At 41.6% G+C, this 21,914-nt stretch overlaps 1 protein-coding gene across 7 annotated transcripts in view; it reads left to right on the top strand.

Annotated features, from left to right (window-relative positions):
• The window catches only part of SSX2IP (SSX family member 2 interacting protein), a 41,266-nt gene extending 29,147 nt beyond the window's left edge, over positions 1–12,119 (top strand). For 4 of the 7 annotated variants that reach the window (XM_087866063.1, XM_087866061.1, XM_045801897.2 and 1 more), the window contains 6 exons: positions 1,262–1,412; positions 3,522–3,658; positions 3,986–4,159; positions 7,046–7,160; positions 7,453–7,618; positions 11,462–12,119. In XM_087866063.1, the coding sequence (XP_087722189.1) occupies positions 1,262–1,412; positions 3,522–3,658; positions 3,986–4,159; positions 7,046–7,160; positions 7,453–7,618; positions 11,462–11,636 (918 nt within the window). In that variant the 3' untranslated portion in view covers positions 11,637–12,119. The remainder of the gene's footprint in view (positions 1–1,261; positions 1,413–3,521; positions 3,659–3,985; positions 4,160–7,045; positions 7,161–7,452; positions 7,619–11,461) is intronic. The other 3 variants (XM_087866062.1, XM_087866060.1, XM_087866064.1) reach the window with 2 other exon arrangements.
• Positions 12,120–21,914: the final 9,795 nt, after the last annotated feature.

Raw genomic sequence — 21,914 nt, 5'->3', positions numbered from 1 at the left:
GTCCTTCCTTTCTTTTAAGGATTTTGGAACATTAAAGCAAGAGGGATGAGATTAACCTTATAATGCATAGGTAGCCTTCAGGTTTCATTAATTTATTATTGTGCTTAAGTATAGCCAAAACATATACCCAAAATTCAAGTTAATTTTTTATTTTCATTTTGTGGTTTCAGAGTTTCATTCAGTCTGGCCAGCATGAAGCAATTATTGTTAATTTTTTAAATAATGGACTTAACAGTATTCTGGCACACTTTAACACGTAGAAGGTGTAGCTCCTTGGAAGAATTACTGGCAAGTAGCTCCAGAGGCTTGATGGGCAAGAATCAGAGTCACAGTGAGCTCCGTGCTGGTCCTGGCCCCAGCCTGCTCCCCCTGGGAGACCTTGACCCCTGGCAGCCATTACCGACCTGGGGCTATTGATACAGCTCTCCCCGCTGAGTAGCTCCCTCATTCCTGCTGCATGATCAGCATTTCTTTCATCTTCAATCTGTTTTCTTTTTACCCCCAGCAGGATATTTTATTGTTCATAATAGGGAAGTATATCTCTGTCCACTTTCCTGGATGTTAACAACAAATTTATGCAGATATTATATACATATATTATAACATTATTATTTCTGTAGCTGCAGATTATTTTGACGTAATATATTTTAGTGGTGTTTCCCTATGTTCTTTATCCTGCTTTGATTCTGTGTGATTCTATGTCACTGGTTTGCTGTATTTTCCTATGATTTAATGTCTTTGTAGAGTAAAAAGAAAATCTCTAGTTTTATTTTTTTTAATTATATAAGAAAAATAGGATTCACGGTTGCTTTTACTTTGTAGATAACCTCACTGGTTTAACTGTTTTAAACAGAGTAGGATTGGAGAAGAGTTGATCTAACTTCAGATCTCAATTCTACCTCTTGGCTGCGTGATAGTGGACAGTGTCTCTACCTCTCTAAGCATCATTTTTCCCACATTGTAACATGATTTGAGGAGTCCTTAGCATGTGAGAGCTCTAACACAACACTGGGCAAGGAGTGAATAATTCTTCCTCACACGGCTCCGTGACTCTTGTCACTAACTGTATTTGGATTCAAATTCCATTTGAAGAGACTTGAATTGGAGAATTTCTATGTTTAATATTAGGTCATATATGTATAAGATACAGCCCAGAAATGATTTTGATAGGTATCTCTGATAATCAGCTTGATTACTGCTGCCTGAGTATCTAGAGCCATTTGAAGATACTAGTCTTTCCTTTTCATCTTTCTTCTTGTAGGTTATCTCTGATGCTGAAGAAGATGCTGGGGAACTGAGTAGGGAGAGTATGTGGGACCTTTCCTGTGAGACTGTGAGAGAGCAGCTTACCAACAGCATCAGAAAACAGTGGAGAATTTTGAAAAGTCATGTAGAAAAACTTGACAACCAAGGTAACTTACTGCCTCACTCTGAGTTGTGACACTCAGCTGTTAATTTTAGTCCCTTGGAAAGTCACGTGAGGGGCTGACCCTGAAGTACTTGAGCTCAGTTTGGTGGTTTGATAGTCAAGCTTCTGTCAAAGGGCACCTGGGTGGCTCAGTTGTTAAGCATCTGCCTTCGGCTCAGGCCCTGATCCCAGGGTCTTGGGATCGAGACCGTCATCAGGCTCTCTGCTCAGCAGAAAGCCTGCTTCTCCCTCTCCCTCTGCCTGCTGGTGTTCCCTCTCTTCGTTGTGTCTTTCTCTGTCCAATAAATAAAAATAAAATCTCAAAAAAAAAAAAACTTCTGTCAACTTCTAGAGGTGAGATTTGAACTTCACTGAGAAATATTTTGCCCCTCAGACTGAATCTTTCTCTAAAAAGAGGACACTACATATCTCCATCTATTCTGAGTGCAAGGTGTACAATTGAATAAAGTGAACTGAGTCTCTTACCGATCTTGGAAATTAAGAATTATTAATCGTGATGTGATATAAATATGAACCTGTTGGTTATTATTCCTAAATACTTGCATACTCCTAGGTTCCTAATAATTTATTTTTAAATTATTTTCAAAGTAATAGATGTTTAATAGAAAATATCAATTAGGAAGTATATGAAGTAGAATATTCAGGTTTCTGTTCCCTGTACATGACATTTAACAGTTTGGTGCTTATCTTTCTAGATTTTTCTGTAGGCATTTACAGAATATATATTTTTTAAAGATTTTATTTATTCATTTGACAGCACAAGCAGGGGGAGTAGCAGGCAGAGGGAGAGGGAGTAGCAGACTCCCCGCCGAGCAGGGAGCTCGATGCAGGACTTGGTCCCAGGACCCTGAGATCCTGACCTGAGCTGAAGGCAGACACTTAACCGACAGGGCCACCCAGGTGCCCACAAAATATTTATTTAAAAATATATAAAAAACTGGGTTGCGTGGGTGACGCAGTTCGTTAAGCGTCTGACTCTTGGTTTCAGCTCAGGTCATGATCTCAGGGTCATGGGATCAAGCCCCATGTGGGCCTCCATGCTCAGTGGGGAGTCTGCTTGAGATTCTCTCTCTCTTCCTCTCCCTCTGCCCCTCCTCTTGCTCGTGCACCTCTGTGTGCACTCTCTCTCAAATCTTTAAAAATATGTATATAAAAAAACAAAAATTGAATATTATGTATTTTTTCTACACTGCTTTTTTCATCTGACGGTGTATTATTTTAGACACCATTCCCTGTCACTGAAGATAGTATAGATCTACGTTGATGAATGTATTCTTAATATTTTATATTTGTTAAAGTTTGCATGCTTTTAAATCAAGAAAATGAAGGTTTCTTCTCAGTGAATGAAGTCTGTTGAAAGAAAATTTATTCTAAATGCCAAAGTCACAAAATCACTGTCAATTGTAATCTTTAGTAGTAAAGAGTAATTCACAAAATTTTGTACCAAAATTGATTTACATGAGATTTTACTGATTTCAGTCGCCATCTGTTAGTAAACAGCAAGTATGTTTGGACTTAACATTTGTTGAATTTAATACCAGAGAGCAAGATTTGTAGCACTGCATTGATCTTTGAAGAAGTGTCGAAAGTAGTTTATGCATTTGTTAATTATTTTTCTCTTTTGTGAATATAGGTTGTCCATTTTTTTAAAGATTTTATTTATTTGAGAGAGAGAGCACAAGCAGGGTGAGGGGCAGAGGGAGAAGCAGACTCCTTGCAGAGCAGGGAGCCCGATGTGGATTCGATCCCCGGACTCCGATGCTTATAGGTTGTCCGTTTTTAATTAGGACAGAGTCTTGAATAAACATGGATTACAAATTAAATGTTCATAATAGAACTAATAGTAAAGATATCATTTTACTCCAAAAATATTACGAATTTGTAGTTGTCATGAATTCCTATACTATATAAACTTAGTTGTTGTATTATTATAGCTTATGAAATTTTTAAAGGGCAAAGGGAATAAGTACCTTTTAGAAAATCTATGAAATTCTAGAAAGAAATTCTGAGAGCCTTGATTTTTAAATATAACAAAAAAACACCATAAACTGAGTGGTGTGAAACCTATGTCACATGACTGGTTTTATGTTAGTTTCAAAGGTACATCTAGAAGGTTTTAATGATGAAGACGTAATCTCACGACAAGACCACGAACAAGAAACTGAAAAACTCGAGTTAGAAATTCAGCAGTGTAAAGAAATGATTAAAACTCAGCAGCAGCTCTTACAGGTAAATGTGAGTTGCCTTTTCAAGCTGTTTTCCCATGAGAATGGCCAGGATTTTACTGAGCCTTACCAGATTTTTATTCCTGTATTTTAGAAGATCTGTGTTTGTCCCTTTTTTGCTCTCAGCTCAGGTTTTCGCTTGCTCACAGGTGCAACGTGTGCCATTCCTTCGGCGGTGCTCTGCCAGTTGGAAAATGAGAATCCTCCGTTGACTTTCTGATTTTTCACTTCTTTTCTTCCCCTAAAGTTTGACCCTGCTTCCCTTGCTTTAATTTTAACTGGGAGTGTTGCAGGGACCCTCTGGAACTTACTATGTTTTAAAATTTAATAGCAGCAGCTCGCTACTGCGTGTGATGATGACACCACCTCACTGCTACGAGACTGTTATTTGCTGGAAGAAAAGGAGCGCCTCAAGGAAGAGTGGTCCCTGTTTAAAGAGCAAAAAAAGAATTTTGAGAAGGAAAGACGAAGCTTTACAGAAGCGGCTATTCGCCTAGGATTGGAGGTATTTTCAACAAGTAGCTTTCCTTGTAGAGCTCTTCAAAGTTCTGGGAGGCCCAGCAGAATGCATCCAAGTCCTGCCTTTCATTGTTTCTTTGCTATCCAGCTTTTTCTCAAGTATTTTACCGGTCATCTGAAAAGTAACGTGAACTGGAAGGGATTGTAAGCGCATGAACCACTTTAGAAGGGTGTCGTTTTGCCCTTACCAGATTTGGGAATTGAAACTTTTTTTTTTTTTAGAAAACCATAAGCACCCATTATCCCCTTCGGGTTGGCTTTCTACTGGTAAGTGTTTAGCTTCCCCCAGGCGACCTCTCTTGGACATTTGTGATCTGTCCACTGTCAGTAGGGGTAGCATCAAAAGACAGTGCAACTGAGAGCATGTTTGTTGTTTTAAAAGGGGGGGTGGTGGGGAGTACAGAACGGAAGTTCCCCCTCCCCCGCCCACGGATGTGTGCAGACACCTCCTACAGCTCGCTTTTTAATTTAATGGTGTATTAACCTGCATATTTCCCTTGAAAATATTGTAGAGGTAATGTGTGAATGTGGTTTCAAAAATAAAAACCCTTACAGAAAGCCACAAAGTGAAAAAATATCACCCATTCTTCTTCCCAGTTTTATTCCTCAGAGGGAACCACTAAGTTTGTAATTCTTCTGGGAAGTACTATTTTAACTTTAATGCACTTCAGCCTTTTATCCTTGATAAGTCTGTTGCTTCCCCTGCTATGAAAGATAAAGAATTTGTATCCTTCTCACACCTCCCGTCTACACTGTTCCTCATCAATATACATGACTTCTTCATTATATTGTTACTCTTTTAAACTTTTTAAAAATGGTTTCTTCTGGTTGACTTTTTTTCTTTGAATAGTATATGTAATGCTTCTATTTCATGTTTGCTCACCTTGAAACAGTGTCAGTTTATTCCCACAATGAAAGATGAAGACATTCTTGGACTCACCCTTATTCCCCTTCTCTTGTCCCTCTACTTCCCAGTTTTTGTTTGTGCTTTTCTTTTTCATTGTCGAGTATTAGCCTGTAAAGTAATCCAAGCGTAAGGACTTTGAGCAAGATTGAGACTTAACAATTGAAGGAACACTGACAACATCATGATTCTGTAAATGTGATTCATTCTCTAACCTAGTAATACATTTGGCCCCTTAGGAAATACTCTGTTGTTAAGACTCTGCCACCTGGAAGAGACTTTCATATATCCCTGTGTGGTGAGTCCTTTGGCTTTCTTATAGCTTCCTTTAGGATTTCTTGAATCACATTCAGCTTATATCTCGTGTTATCTTCTGTCTTGGGTTCCTTTTTCAATTTGCTGTATTACCTTCTTGAGTAATTTTTTTCGTTAAGTATTGTGTGAGTGAAAAATATTCTGAATTCTAGAATACCCAAAAAGACATTCATGAGATTAGTTCGGCTGGATATAGAATTTAGTTTCTGACTTTTTCCCACAAAACTTTGAGTTATTCCATTTCTTTTGCTGTTTGGTTTTGCTAATAAGAAGCTGATTATTATATAACCTACATATACAGTACTTTGTGGATATCCTGCTTTGTTTTTTCCTTCTCTCCTTCTTCTCTCCTTTTTATATTCTTAAAGTTTCAAAATTTTGCTGGGATATATCTGGGTGTAGCTCCTTTTTGGCCTCAAGACACTGTATTTCTTCAATGTAGTGATATTTTCTTTGATTCTGTATTTTTTCCTTCTTTCACATGTCTTGCATTCTGGAACACTTTTATTAGACAAATGATTGGCCTTCTGACTACATCTATAGATTGACTTTATGTTCTGAATTTGGGGATATTCTCTCACTTTTAATTCTTCACTTCATCCACTGAGTTTTTGTTTCAGGCTTATCTTTTAAGTTCTCTCATGTCCTTGTTTCTTGCTTGCTCTTTTCTGAATAGCACTATATTATTTTACAGATGTTCGTAAATCTGATCATTTGTGTTAGAATTTTTTTTAAAGGGTCTTCTTGAACTATCTGTTATCTGTGGTCAGGTCTTTTTATTTTGGCTATTTTTCTTTCATGGTCTTAGTTTTCTTCAAATGTCTGGTGCTGCATGACTTTGTATTAGTATTTAGGAATGAAAGACCATGTTCTGTTTAAGTAGCTAGCATGGATATTCTCCACAGCTGTGAAAATCTGTCTTATCGATAGCTAACTTGAGAAGAAAACGAAAACAATCTGCACCAGTATTTTCTCCATTTTCTCCTCACTTCTGGGAACCTGTTTCTGGGTCCCTGTCTCCCAGCCTTTCCCAGGAGATAACTCTGGCTCCTTTGTCTGCCGCTCCCAGCTCTCTGCAGGAGAATCTGTCTATGGGGGCACTGGGGCCAGTGGGGCCAGGGAAGGATGGGAAGGAAGTGTGAGAGACCTGAGTGCTGAGGGAGAGTTTAGGATGGTCAGCTGTTGGGAAGGGGAACGTCTGACATGTGCCCTCTTGTGGTTTCGTGGTGGTGGCTGCTACCGCTGGTATGAGAGGCTGAGACCGATGCCTGAAGTCACAGCTCCTTTTTCTCAAGTGATTCACTTGCAGTGGGTATTTTTCTGTTGCAGTAATTCTCTATTTACAATAATCTGTATGTTCAGGAGTTATGCTAATATGCTGTTTTTTTGCACTGTCCATTTGCGTTTACTCAAAACGGATGTGAAAGTTGTGATGAGTTGGTTTATTAGGTGAAGTGGGTGATTTTTTTATTTCTTAAATATAATTTTCTTAAATGAAATTTTTCTTAGTTTTCTAGGTTAATTCATTTGACTTACAAAATCTATATGATAGCCAGAAAACAAACACCAACAACTACAGAAGTCATGGGAAATGCCACCAATGTGAATGTTGAAATATTGATCAGTATTTCTTTGGTTTGCTTGTTATGATAGAGAAAGGCATTTGAAGAAGAAAGAGCCAGTTGGTTAAAGCAACAGTTTTTAAATATGACTACCTTTGACCACCAGAACTCAGAAAATATGAAACTTTTCAGTGCCTTCTCAGGAAGTGAGTACTTCATTAACCCTTTAATCTGAAAATGCATGTAAATAAAATAGTGTCAATTATTAATATAAAACTTTGGAGATCACCAAATATTTTTAAAACTAGATCCGTAGATGTTTATGGAATATGCATAGGAGATGGCGAGGTTAGCTAGACTGGAGTCGGGCTGGAGTGGACACCCACATTACCTTGTTCGATCTCAGACCTCACTCCCCTGCAGGTGATCATCATAGTTAATAACCTTCACCTTGTTTGATACCATACGGACTGCCTTTTTTCTTTTTTCTTTTCACAGGTTCTGATCGGGACAGTCTTACAGTGCACTCAAGGCCACGGCAAAAGAAGCCTCACGGTGTGTCTAACGGGTCTCCAGTTTGCACATCCAAACTTACTAAGTCTCTTCCTGCTTCTCCTTCTACTTCGGACTTTTGCCAGACACGTTCCTGTGCGTCTGAACATAGGTATTGGTCTGTAGGTGGTCTTTGCACGTGTCTGTTCCACTGCTGGAGGTGCACTGCCGAGGGCGAGTTGGCATGTCTGTCGTGTCAGCGACGCTGGTGGCTTTGGAGAGGAATTTAGTAGATTGATCATTCATTCTGCAAATATTTATTGGGTGGCCATTATGTCCTTACATATGTAAGGACACCTGTTAGGTACTGGGAATATAGTAGCGAACAAGGTAGTTCTGGTCCCTGTCTGCTGGAAGCTAAATCATATGATGTTATTCCTTTCATGTCACATCCAAAATACAATTTAAAATACAATCTTATTTACAGGTATCACTTAGTATTTTGAATTCTTTAATTTTGTTAAATAGAAGGATATTTTCACAGTCTTTGTGGAGTATATATTTCAAAATTTCTTTTGCTGTGCCCATTTTATTGGTGTTGAAGGGCAGAGAACTGAGAAAAATGTCCTCATCGTGACTGGTGAAGATCTGTGCCCAAGGATGACAGGATCAAGAAAAGTTGCTCCCCAGGAAACCCATATATTTCTTTTTTTTTTTTTTAAACCCATATATTTCTGTTAACTGATGCATTTTGGTATTTTTCTCTATCTCAAGTTGTTAAATCATTTTCTAAGGTATAATACCGATATTTTACCTCAGAGCCTATTCCAAGATTAATTAGCTAAGCACATAGAACATTCCTAGTGAGAGAGGAATAGAAAAGAGCAAAGGTCTTTCCTCTTAACCAAAGTAGGAGATGGCGGCATGGGGTCCTGCGTGTTTGGCACGTGTCCTAGAGAGCAGGGGTCAGGGCTCCGGCACACTTGACCTGTGGTAGTGAGAGGATGGTGTGGACCTAAGTGTTGAAGAAGCCCACTGGCCCTTGGACCAAGAATTGTTAAATAAATGAATTTCAAAACAAAAATATGAAGCTTAAAAAGGACAAGACACTATATATATTGATCTGTAAAAGGATTGGGACTCTAAACACCGAGGGGCAAAAAAGAGCGTGGGGAAGAGTCCTCCAGACAAGTGTAGGGATCCCTGAGGTAGGACGCTGGTGTGTTTGTGGAGGGTGAGTGGTGTTAGTGAGCAAGCCCAAGGGGTGGGAGGGGATGGTGGAAGGTGATCAGGGGTCACATCCTATAAGGCCCTGGGTGAGTAGATGAGGATACAAACTTTATTATGTAAAAGTTCAAATATACGCAAATGTAGAGAGAATAAGGTCATGATACCCTATGTACCCATCAGCCAGCTTCAGCAATTACCAGCTCATGCCGTGTTGTTCATCCATAACCCCACGCTTCTGCCCCCACACACATACATGTACTTGACATTTCATTTGTGAAGTATTTTAGTCTGTATTTGTAGGTCAGATACTGTTCTGAGGGCGACAGGAGAAGCATCGGAGACGTGTAAACAGGAGAGTGAAAAAACAAAATCTGTTTTGAAAAGACGACTATTTTCTTATGTGGGAAACAGACTGTAGGAGCCTGTGCTATAAGCCAGGAGACGAGGTTAGGAGGCTTCCGGAGAGTCTCGGTGAGATGGTCACAGTTTAGACAAGGGTCGTACCGTGAAGGTAGACATGACTGGATTTGGAATATATTTTGCAGTTTGAGCCAAAAGATTGACTAACGGGTTGAGTTTGGGAAGTGCAAGGTTGATTTACGGTCAAAAGATACTGTAAGCTATGGGGCGCCTGGGTAGTGCAGTCGTTAAAGCATCTGCCTTCGGCTCAGGGCGTGATCCTGGCGTTGCGGGATCGAGTCCCACATCGGGCTCCTCCGCTGGGAGCCTGCTTCTTCCTCTCCCACTCCCCCTGCTGTGTTCCCTCTCTCGCTGGCTGTCTCTGTCAAATAAATAAATAAAATCTTTAAAAAAAAAAAAAAAAGATACTGTAAGCTCAGAGTATTTTCTTATGCAGAATGTTATTAAACTCCCAGATTTGACCAGTCAGAACAATCTATATAAATAACACAAATTCTAGTCACCATTTTCAAATAATGCATTCTGTATCCAAGAGAGAACACAGAAGTTGCCTCGATTATTTTTATGTCTCTACAATTCTTACTTTTTAATCTACTTATTTTTAGTTAAGAAATATTTGACACAATAATTCATTAGGACATTATTTTGTGCTTAATAGAGTCCAGTATTTAGTACCTACAGCACAGGGTGTTCTGAGATTTCAGCAATCGTATGTATACAGCACTTAAAACAGTGCTCGGTCCATTATCGGCCTTCAGTAGCAGGCTGTAAGAATAAAAATGCATGTAAACATTATATGGATTATAAAAGTGCTTTTTCTCTTGCATGTATTCCGAGGGCTAAACAACACCAGTGGCATAGAAACAGAATTTTAAGCGTAAAGAAACTCCATTGAGCTATTCGTGTTCATGGTCCTTGGCCTCTGAGGATAAAACATAGAGAAGAGTTGTATTACTGGTTATCAGGAGAGAAGCTGTGGAGCTTGACATAGTTCTCAAAACTTTAAGTTATTTGGTAAATTTGGACTCCTCATTCTTGAAGCACCTTGGGTCTGGGTTTGTGATAAGATCATAGGAAAATGAATAGGAATATTTATAGCTAATTTCTACAGCAACAACCTCATTGCTTCTTCACCGTAGAATGGAATTTTACACAAAGTAGTTCAGGTACAAAATTACGGAAAGAATTTAGTTGCTCGTTGGTCTCAACTCGTCTGAGATGGCAGGATTTCTGAGGGCTGAATTATAAGCAAGTTCCTTTTTTAAGTATTGGCAAATAAGTGTAAGTAAAATTTTTAATTGTTTTGGGTTTCGATTTTTAGAATTAAAGCAACTTAATTTTTTTTTTTTAGGATTGCTACATTGAGGTTGAGTTAGTAGAACAAAGTCACAAAAAATGCACATTTAGGGGAAAAATGTACATTTGTGGAAAAAATTATATAAGGTATTCAGTTGATAAAAATGTATCATTTGTCGACTTAACTCCTTAGATTTGAAAGTAATCATTTAGGCAGATTTTTTTAAAAGATTTTGTTTCTTTATTTGAGAGAGAGCGAGCATGAGTGAGGGGGAACAGCAGGCAGAAGGAGAAGCAGACTGCCGCTGAGCAGGGAGCCTGACTTGGGGCTCCATCCCAGGACTCGGGATCATGACCTGAGACGCTTAACTGACTGAGCCACTCAGTCGTCCCAGATTTTTTTGTTTGGATGCTGGTCGCAGAGCATACCTCTCAGATTGTGCCATTGAAGGGTAGCAGCTGTGCCTGTGTTCAGACACTAAGATTGTTAAAGCGAGCATTGGTTTAAGCGCTTAATGTGTGTTAACTCAGTTCCACCCAGCCCTGTGAGATAGATACTATTATTATTTCCATTTTACAGCTGAGGAAGTTGAAGAACACTGACACAGTGAGCTGAACGGTCCAGCTGGGGTGAGCCTAAGCCATCTGACTTCAGAGTCTGGACCCCTTAACTGCTTTTGTAGGCGCTCATTAAATAGCTGTGTGGGTGAACGGCTGGCTAGAGGAAGGCATACATGAGCAAGTGGATGTGTAAAGAAGAAAACAATAAAGAGATTATAAAATAGTGGCAGGAAGATGGGGACATCAGGGGGCTCGAGCTTTCAAAGCCCATGTGTTCTGTCTGGCTTAAGCTTCAGTTGCCTAGAGAGCTTCAGAGTAGACCAAAGAAATAAGTAAGATAAATAGATGGGTAAACAGATAAATAGGTGGAGAGATAGGTTCCTAATCTGTGTGTCCTCAAAATGTACTTAGCATAGGACAAGGGGGCCATTTGAATTGAGACCTTCAGGCAGAGCTTAAGTATAAAGGAAGGAGGAAACGATTATTAAGATCTTTCTTTTCCCAACAGTTCCATCAATGTACTGAATATAACTCCTGAAGAAACGAAACCAAATCCGGTTGGAAGAGAAGGTACAAATCAGAAGTGGAGCATGGCCTCCAGACCTGGGTCACAGGAAGGTTGCCACAGTGGACGCTCCTCGACCTGCACAAACTCCCACGTAGAGAAAGATGACTTGCCGTAGACGTGTGGACCGGAACCGTTCTCATTAACACGTTCATCACGTGTCACATCTGAGTTGAAACAGGGTGTGTCATAAAGTCAATCGTCTCTAATAATTTAAGATGGTCTGAGGTGTTTGTGTGGACTTTCCTGTTCCTCCCCCAAAGAGCTAAAATGTTAAGTCTATTTAAAAGGATATAAAAGCTTTGGATATGTATTTTTAGTAACAGAAGCATCTGGTTCTGTGAATAAAGGAATGTATATGTTTGGATGGAAACAGAAGCACTAGAATGAGTTTCCTCTTATAGGTATTAAAAATAGCACTTTTAGGAAACTGATTATTGTAAATGTTTAATTTTGTCTCCTATATAGTTGGCATTGGAAGTTTAGCCTTTACTTGAATGTATACTGTAGATTTTTAACAAAGCAAGTTCTATATTTATTATGTTTAGTGTGATTTGAAATTTCCTCTTTCATATGTTTTAAATAAAGTGAAATTTATGTATGTTTTGTACATAGATATACATGATTATGTTAAGAGGCTTTAAGATTTAAAAATTTTACACATCCATAATTATAGTATTTCATGCCAATAAAAATTTTTTAGTGGTATTCTGTTTACAGATGTATTAGAGCCATTGCCACATTATGTTTAAGAATTTTTTGAATGCATCTGAGCAATAAATCCTCAAAAGCTATTCCATGAAGCTGACTTCTTTAGATAATTATCATTGCTAACATTACATTTTTGAGATTTCTACAGCAGTAGACTTTTATATATGTCGGATATTATAATTTTTCAAAGGACTTTTGTTGATAGGGTAGTAGAGGCAAGATAACAAAAGTACCTTTGAATAAAACAATTTAAGAATATTGGTTTAAGATCTTGGGATGATAGAAGATCTTTAAAGTATCTGAATGGTGATATTTTCTTTACTAGATGGGGACCAGTGGTGCAACATCTCTACCGGCTTGGGCTTGGTATAGTTGCCAGTAATTTGGGGTGTTCGCTGCTAGTGATAAATCTGACAATGCATCTGACAATGTAAATAGCATCCGATTTTATCTAAATATTATCCTACTACTCTGGAGAGACTTGTGTCATCTCGCTCTCAGAACTGATTGCATGTTTCTTCGTGTTGTTCTTGACGATGATAAACGTAGGCCCAGGCTCTTTCCCAGAACTTTTACAGGAAGCCTCCGCGCCTAACCCCGTGTGTGCATAGAAGCCTGCACAGATCAGCCTGGCTAGATCCTGCAAAGTTCGTCTGCCTTCCCGTTCGCTAGTAAGTAGTTCAGCCGCAGACATACACTCACCCTGTATGGCTGTTCCATTTAAATTCATCATAGTAAAAATAGTCTTATTTTTGTCATTCATTCACTATATGTAAGTTTGTAGCAGCAACCGTTTTTTCAGGGCTGATAGACTATCACTGAGTATCTTACAAGACGTTAGTGAAAACTACCTGTAACAACCACATTTATAGTCTCGAGAAGCTGGCTCTTAAAAGCAAAGCATTCACTCACGGCCTTCAGTTTGATGCATGGTCACTTCTTCACAGTTTAAAATATTAGAAATGATATAAAATTTCCAAGATTGTACCATATTCCAAAGGAAGAAACAGCTGAGCTTTAATTTTTTTTTCGATTGAGCAGTCACATGATCGAAGAAAGGCAATCGAGGGGCGCCTGGGTAGCGCAGTCGTTGGGCGTCTGCCTTTGGCTCAGGGCGTGATCCCAGCGTTCCGGGATCGAGCCCCACATCAGGCTCCTCCACTGAGAGCCTGCTTCTTCCTCTCCCACTCCCCCTGCTTGTGTTCCCTCTCTCGCTGGCTGTCTATCTCTGTCAAATAAATAAAAAATCTTTAAAAAAAAAAAAAAGGCAATTGAATTTTAAAAATAGTCCATGATAAATTTTCAGGAATTTTTGTCACGTTTCCATGATATACTTTGCCAGAAAAGAACGTTTTAATGTTTAAAGTAAATCTTAGTCCAGGGATTAATGCATTCCGTGACAGTGGATTTCTACAAAGGAGCATCTGTTTTTTTGTTGCATTTCCATTTTAAGTTGGTTGAATCCTCATATTGGAAGGAAAAATTCCTTGAAACCTACTTCGAAGTCTAAGGTGTGGGGGAAAAAAAAGTGAAATGAAAGCCAGGTTCCTTGTACTTTGGATAAAAAGTCTGCGTAGATCTGCTAGAAGTTGTATGTTTGACCTGGCAGCATCCATTTTGCTTTACTATAAATTCCAATTCCAAAGGGATTCCCAGACGTGCTAAACTTCCCAGATTAATAGAATGGTTTCTGTGTTGGAAAACTCCTGACATCACACCTACAACTCCTAGGATTTTGCTTTCCTTCCCTTTCTTTGGGTATTTGCGGTGTACTTACAATCTAGCTACGCTGAGGTCTTAACGTTCAGCCATGATTAGACGGTGGTACCACAGGGAACCTGAGCTTTCAAGTCCTCGTCATCTCAAATGTTTTCTTGTTCATCAATATGTAAATCTGGAATCTTGTACCTCGTTTGTTTTTCCATGTCATCCATTTTTCCTTTTTTCATTTTTAATTTTCAAACAAAAGTGGCAAAGAAAATTTAAGAGAAAAATTTTATTTCCTACTCTTAAAACTTTTGTATCTTGAATTTATGATGATGAGAACTTAGAAGAATCATCATACCAGAAAATTAAGATTAAAATTTAACTTAATAAGTAGGTTGTTTTTTTTAATAGAGGCAATGTATGAAATGTTTAGATTTGCAGAATAGTCCACAGCAAATTGTCTTCCTTATGGTATAATTAAAACACTTGTTACTTAAAAAGAGTTCCATGTTTCCTACCTTAGCTTACCAGACTTGTGTGTAGGTTTGTGGTAACATGGCTTTTGTAGGAACACACGTTCGCAGTGCGTGACAGGAGGCCAGGAGGTCTTGCGTGTGTATGACCGGAACAGTGTAAGCCAGCAAGCCCATCGTGTGATTGCCCTGTTGTAAGGATCTTCAAAGTATGTTTCGAGGTTGGGTTTAAGGTAAGTATGGATCACGAAGGCTAGTCAGTGCACTTCTCCCTGTATTTGTCATTAATTTGTGTCAATCTTTTCATAAGCATTTACGAAGTACCCGTTGTATGTCAGGGCTCATCACTACATTCTCAGACGCTGGGGGCAGGAAGACAGCTAAGTGCACATACTCCGCCACCAAGAGCCTCGGAGGCGAGTGGAAGACTGGCTATGTAAACCTGAATGAGAACAAAGAATGGTAAATGGTGTTCAAGCATTCGGTCTCTGCATAGAGCTTGGACTGAGTTTTCTGTGCGTGACAGTGACATGGCTGGGCTTCCAGTTCAAGAGTCTTTACATTTTTTCCTATGGGAAGTACTGTGTAATTTAACATTGTTTTGCTGGGTTTTCATTTTGTTTTCTACAATCAGAATACTGTCCTGCAGGGACGCCTGGGTGGCTCAGTTGGTGAAGCGTCTGCCTTTGGCTCAGGTCATGATCCCGGAGTCCTGGGATTGAACCCCGAGTCGGGCTCCCTGCTTGGCAGGGAGCCTGCTTCTCCCTCTCCCTCTGCCTGCTGCTCCCCCTGGTTGTGCTGTCTCTCTGTCAAATAAATAAATAAAATCTTAAAAAAAAAAAGCAATATTAGATTTTCTCCCCACAAGAACATGTGTTACTATGTAATAGAAAATGCATTTGTAAAGATTTGGGACATGTTGATAAGGATACTATAATAGGTTATTCTAGTCATTTTCTAAATATATTTTTCAGGATGGATATAAAAATGGAGTGTACTGTTGATAAATTATTTGATCAATATAAAAACTATTTCACTTGACTGGTTAAGATTTTAAATTCTTAACATTTACACATAACTGAATTCAGAGGGCTCAGAAGGTACTGTAATGCCAGTGATTAAGTCCCTGGTAAAGGTCCGCCTAGTATTATATTTAAGATTCAGAAATATCTGTACCTAGTATGATGCTTGACGCATGGTAAGAAGATAATTTGTTAATGAGAAATAAAAAATAAATTTAGCACATTGCCTCATTGGCATGAATACACTATCAAATTCTCAAGCGTGTAAAAACCTTGTTTTATGATTTGGGTGGGGGTTGGAGCCCTACTTCTAACCCCATCTAGCTTAGTTCTTTGTGCAAACTATTAGGATAGAATGGGCCATGTTACAGATAAAAAGCACGAAGTCAGTGTGGCTCAATACAACAATTTAACTCCTGCTCGTGGAATTCTTGCTGACGTGGATTGGGCAGTGCTCGTGTCTAGGTGTGCCATCTGGAGCCTGTGGCCTCCGACGTCAAATCAGGAAGACTGTGGATTAGCAGGTGGTGCTGGCTATTTTTACAGACCAGACCTGAAAGAGACCCGCCTTCCACCTACATTGCTTTGTCCAGAACCTAGACATATGGAACCAGCCTAACTACCAGCAAGACTGGGAGCCGTGGACCACGCAGCCGTGTGCTGGGCGCTGACCGTCTGCTACCTGACGCAGGTGCGTTTGATAGCCCATCCCTTCGGTCATTTACTTAAATAACCGGCGAAACCTATTACCTGGTGTGAGGGATTTATCACTGATTATGAAAGAGATATTCTTAATTTTGGAAAGGAACGTATTTTAAGGCTGCTTTTACCTTCCTTAACCTTTTCCTTATCATGAAAAGTTTTGAAGTGTCCAGATGGTAGGTTTACACAGTTACTAAAATGCTCTATGTTGCACAGAACATTCACGTTCTCTTTTGGTTACTTGAATAACAGAATATTAACCTTCCTATTTTTAAAGAGTTAGTAACAGACTCAGAACCCAAGACACATAGCTAATAATTGGTAAAATTGGAACTTAAAACCCAGATCTTTTGATCCCTAAATATCCAGCTTATTCCCGATGGCTACGGTGCTTTTCGGTATCCCTTTTTAAGTGAAATTGTTCAATTCTCAATCCATAATCTGCCACTCTGTAATTTTCTGCACCAAAGGTGTTGATCATTCAATTTAGGTGCAAGGCTCGCTCTTGTTTTTGGGAATGGTTATGGCAATCCCATTCAGAATTGGACATTTACCTTTTCAAGGCTGGGGAGTTAAGGATCTAATTGAAACAGCTCACAGCACATAAAGGCCACTGAGGAATCCCAAGATCTGCCTAGACAGCCTGCTTTGTCTGCGCTGTCTTTGCTCACTCTTGCTGTGTTCGTGTCTGTGTGCCATTTCCCTCTGTGACTACAGTCACAGTAACCAGAAGCACTTTTATTGTGCACAGGTAATCAAGAGAATTTTTAAATGTCACTGTGGTGAAACGGGCATTCGTGGCGCAGTTCTAACCAGCAGTGGTGCAAAGCAGCGGGAACGTCACGGGTCCGGTTGCACCCCCTCTGCTCTGCCATCTTAGCAGGAGAGCCGTCATAGTAGGCAAATCCATGAAAATGATTGTATTAGCATAAAGCTTTCGTTATGGCCCCTGAAATTGAATTTCATGCAATTTTTACATGCCTCGAAATAATCTTTTGGAGGTGACAGGAATGGGCTTGACCAGGCATGGGGTCACCATCCCAGCTGCTAGACTGGTCCCAGCATGTCCAATCCCATCATAGCAAACTTATGCCTGACCCTGTGTATAAATGACAGAAACCCAATCGGAAGTAACTTAGGCAAAAGGAGAATTTGGCAGCTTTTCTTACAAACCACGGGAAAAACACTGGTGACGTGCTCCAACAGAACAGGGTGCCTAATCTGTAGTTGGAAATACAGGGCAAAGGGTCCCTCCCATCAAGGAGTCGGCAAGGCCGATGGAGGCTGCCAGGACCCCAGGGCCATGTGAGCACGTGAGCAGAAACCCAGTCCTAGAGACCAGGCCAGTGGTTCTCATCCACAGCTATGTGGCAAGAAATGAGTGACAGTAAGGTATTAATGCTTGCAAATGAATTCCTTTTCTCAATGTTGCTTAAGAGCATATTCAAGTGTAACCCTATTGTCATTCCCACACACTTGCGCCTCATGAGGTTTCTGGAGAACAATGGAGGCCTGTTGGAAAAAAACTACTAGCCTGGCAGCAAGACTGCGATCAAGAGAAGCCCCACAGCACTAGTCCTGCAGGAGCGCAGAGCTCCCTACCCGAGAGACAGTGGAGCACGTACAAGTGCCCCCAGGCTGCCAGTGGGCTGCTCATGTTGGGCAGTTCGCTCCAGAATGAGATGGTTCTCAACCTACGGTTGAAGTTCATCACTTCTGCCTCACGTTCACCGAATATTCTTCCCATTGAGGTTTGGAAAGAGTCCTCCAAAGCTTTTCTCCTGGCCTACATTTTCTTCTGGAATTCCTCGGAAAAGTGGTCTGACCCATTGCTGGCTGACCCTGGGCAGGGGAAAGAGATCCGAGGCAAGGTCCCCAAAGCCAGGGTATTGGGATTCTATTATTTACTTTCTGGAAGCTGCCTGTGCATGCTGCCTTCTTAGGAGATGTGAGAGCGAAGTAAAGCCAGAAGAATGGGGGCAGTGGTGTGATGGCAGGTGACAGGAGCAGCCCTGATGATTCTGCCTTTAAAGCCCACTTTTTGTTCTGTCAATACGAAGAGGGGAGAACGGCTATCAAACAATCACCTGGGCAGAAATCCTATCTTCAGCTCCCCAAAGCCGAGTATGTTTTCAGAGGCTGAACTGTTACATAACTGGTTTGATTCCATATCTGGGGAAATGGAGGGAGCACTGGCTCCGTTTGGTGAGGCTTGTTCTGGGAGCCTGGTTTTCTTCTCTCCGCCAGAGCAGGACAGTACTTTATGACATCTCTGTGTTGGCAGAGTTCTCTGTCCCAGCTGCCACCTGCTGCAGCTAGAGAGGAAGCCCAGGAGGGGAGGGTGTCTGAGGAGCCTGCAGTAGAAGGGCTGGGCCCCAGGGGTCCTGCAAGGTGGCTTGAGCTCCAGTTCCAGGGACTGGGCATCTGAGCTGCTCCTCGAACCTGTGGACCCAGGAACGGGAGCTGCAGCCTGTGAGATTCAGCCCTGGACGCAATGGATCGCTTGCCTGGGGAGTAAAAAAAGCTCTTTATCCTCCTCTGCACCTGGGGACTTAACTTTTTCTCTTTCAAAGAGAAGAATCCTAACGTGAAAACTCTTGCTTTAGGTGAGTTACTGAAAGAGGCGAAAACAAAATCCCCAACAGGATTCCAAAAGAATTCTCATTTCTCGTTTATTTTCTCCCAGGGCACTGCATTTTCACCTTGTCCTGTCCCCCAACTGTCATCTCTAAATGTTTCCAGTTCCTGTGTTCAGGTTTGGAGAACCTATCACCCCCTGCCCACAGGCGTCTGGGCACAGGCTTGGGTGCAGGGAGGGGGCAGAGCAGGGTGCCCCGGCAGTCCAGGGGTCAGTCTGCCGTTCTAGGATAATACAATCAAAGGATGCCAACAGGAGGCATGTGATTCTCTTATGTTTGAGTGTGTACTCTACAAACAGCCAATGTCTGCACGGATAAGGAAAGGGCAAGGCAAACTGTGTGATTAATCAAAACATTCTTACTGTTTGCTCAGCCAGGTCAAAATCAGATGACCATCTTCTGTGGGATCAAGTATAAATATCCGAGTCTTACAGATTGCTTCTGTGTCCTAACCCAGCTCAGGGCTCAGTCTCTGGAACTGATCAAGAAAGCAGCAGTGTGCCCATCAGAAAGTGTTCGGTCTTTATAAAGTTCGGGTCAGAGTATCTCTCCAAACAGTGTCTTACAGAGAGATAATCATCCCACCAGTTCTGAGAAATGTAGAAAGAATCTTCATTTCAAGTGACTCATTTAATATAGAAGCAAACTATTAAGTTGTCTGTTTTGAAATCTCAGTGTATAAAATCTTCAAATGGCTTCTAAACGAGTGTTCAGCTCTGTTATGCCATGTGAAGAGCACTATTAAAGGTTCTAAATGCATAAAGAATAATGGGCTCATCCTCCCACTCCTGAACACTTAGAGCAGAGTCTGAGATCCTCTACCCCTTTCTCAGTGTCTCCTGCATAGGGACAGTGTCACCCTGGAACAATTCCAAGAAAATGCTCCTTTCCCATCTCCTGTTGGAGATGGTGCAGGGACAGGTTGGTTATGGACTGTATTCCAGTCCTGGCCCTGTCATGGCCAAGTTGTGTGCCTTTGCGCAAGTTGTTCAACCTCTCTGAGCCTTGTTTTTTTCAACTGCAGACAAGACAATTCCAGCTCAGTCCTTGATGGACAAGATCGAGACCATGTCACTTGAAGAATCATCTAGTTCAATGTCTCCTCCATCGAGCTGCCCATACTCCTAGCTCTGAGGTTTCAACATTGATGCAGGACAGCCAAACATAAGGAGGTACAGTGCTTTCAAGTTGAAAAAATTTGCAAATGTAGCTTCAAGACTCTTGCCCACAGCAATCACAAAACATAAACTCCAGTTAGCATTAATATTCCTTGCTAGAGAAGAACAGACTGAGATGAGGAGAGGTCAGGTAATCTACTCCTGAGCACACGGCTGGTACGTGGCATAAGAAGAACCCAGGCCTCGTGGCTCAGTTGGTTAAGCATCCGACTCTTGATTTTGGCTCAAGATCATGGGATCAAGCCCAAGTTGGGCTCTGCACTGGGGGAAGAGCCTGCTTAAGATTCTCTCTCTTCCTCTGCCCTCCTCACCTCTCTCTCTCTCTAAAAATAAAAAAGAAGAATCCAGGCCTTTAATTCTGGGTATTACAGATTTTCTACCAATTCCCCCCAAAAGACAACCGGGTCAGACCAGCATGGCCCAGCCAGTTTAACCAGTGTCCCCTAGGTGGTGGTGGCCTTTTCTTCTAGAAGCCTTCATTTTCACCCAGGCAGAACATGAAGGGAAATTGGCATTGCTGAGCAATGTGGATCTCACAAGATTTTATTTCAGTTCAAGGGGAGATGAAGGTCAAAGGATTTGACCTTGCACCCCTATGCCCCCACAGCATCCTCACCTCCACAGTTGGGGCTCCTACAGTCCCCTTTCTCTGCCTCAGCCCAGAGCCAAGTAAGCCAGAGGGAGGGAGGGAAGAGCACCTGCGATGTCCCACATAAACTCTGAAGTGGATTCTCTCCTCCCAAACCAATGACTGTAATCTGACAGCCAACCACACCCAGGAGAGAGGGACAACTTCAGATTCCCAAAAAGGAGGCCCCCATCTGGCTGGAAGGGGGTGGGAGTTGCCTTGAAGCTGCATTTGTAAAGCAAGCATGCTGTTTGTATGATGTGACAAACTGTGTGCAGGAAAAAGAAGACAAAGACAGTGACCAGAGAGACTTCAGCATTCTTGCAGGTGCACAAGATGGGCCCTGAGACCTAGTCCTGCTGTAGGGAGCTCACAGCTGGAGGCAGGAGACCACACAGGATGTCAAACAGCTGCAGGGAGAAGCTTGGGAGATGCGGGGCAGGAGCTGGAGCCACACCACGTGGCAAGATACTCTCTTAAAAACCTGCTAGTTATGTAAAGCTAACAGTGAGACCAATTTTCCTTTCCTCCCCACCTCACTGGCCACTGCCGCCTCCTTGCTCCCTGTGAAGGGGCAACTTTAGCTTATGTGCCCCCAGCTGAGATGAAAAAGACAAGCTTCCTTAGGGCTAGATTAACTGGTTTATCAAGCCAAGAGGAAGCCAGGCCTGGTTTTTAAGGGCACTCTCTGCCCTTTAGCCCTTCTGTCTTTTCTTGCCATGGGCCAGTTCAACACCAGGCCTGATTTCTCAGATAGCATTGCTCAGTTTGTTAAATACACACTCACCATTATAATGTTGGATAGAGGAGAACAAACATTAGATGAAAAATACTTTAAACATGTGCTTATCTTCGAATGGTGGGATTAAAGGTCTTTATGATTTTCTGTGCTTTCATTTTTTTTTTTTTTACAATGAATAAGCATTCCTTTGGAGAATAGAAAATAATTGGTGTTGCGAACAAAAAGCCAACATGAGTGGAGGGGAATATGGATGGACAGGCAAGGCTGTGAGAAAATGGAAACCCCAAACCAAACCAAACGCAAACCAAACCTCAGAAAACAAGGGCCGGTCCCCGAAGGGAGCGCGTTCCCTCCGCATCCTGGCTTCGCAAGCCTGCGGCCCCTCCTGCTGCCGCGCTCCGCCCTGCGGGCCCTCACCTGCCCCGCGCCTGCCCCGCGCCTGCCCCGCCAGAGGGCGCCCTGGGGCCGCCGCGCCGCGTGCTCGCCCTGGCCGCTCACAGCCCGAGCCCCGGGCGAACCGGCGCGGAAGCGAGGCACCCGGCACGGCGAGTGGACGGCAGACGCGCCCCACACCTCACCCCGCCGAACACAGGT

Source organism: Ursus americanus, chromosome 12 (genome assembly GCF_024610735.1).
Source record: "Ursus americanus isolate L20-20 chromosome 12, mUrsAme1.1.p, whole genome shotgun sequence".
NCBI classification, from domain to species: Eukaryota; Metazoa; Chordata; class Mammalia; order Carnivora; family Ursidae; genus Ursus; species Ursus americanus.
The sequence above is the reverse complement of the archived record's forward strand: the minus strand, read 5'-3'. Positions and strand labels throughout refer to the sequence as shown.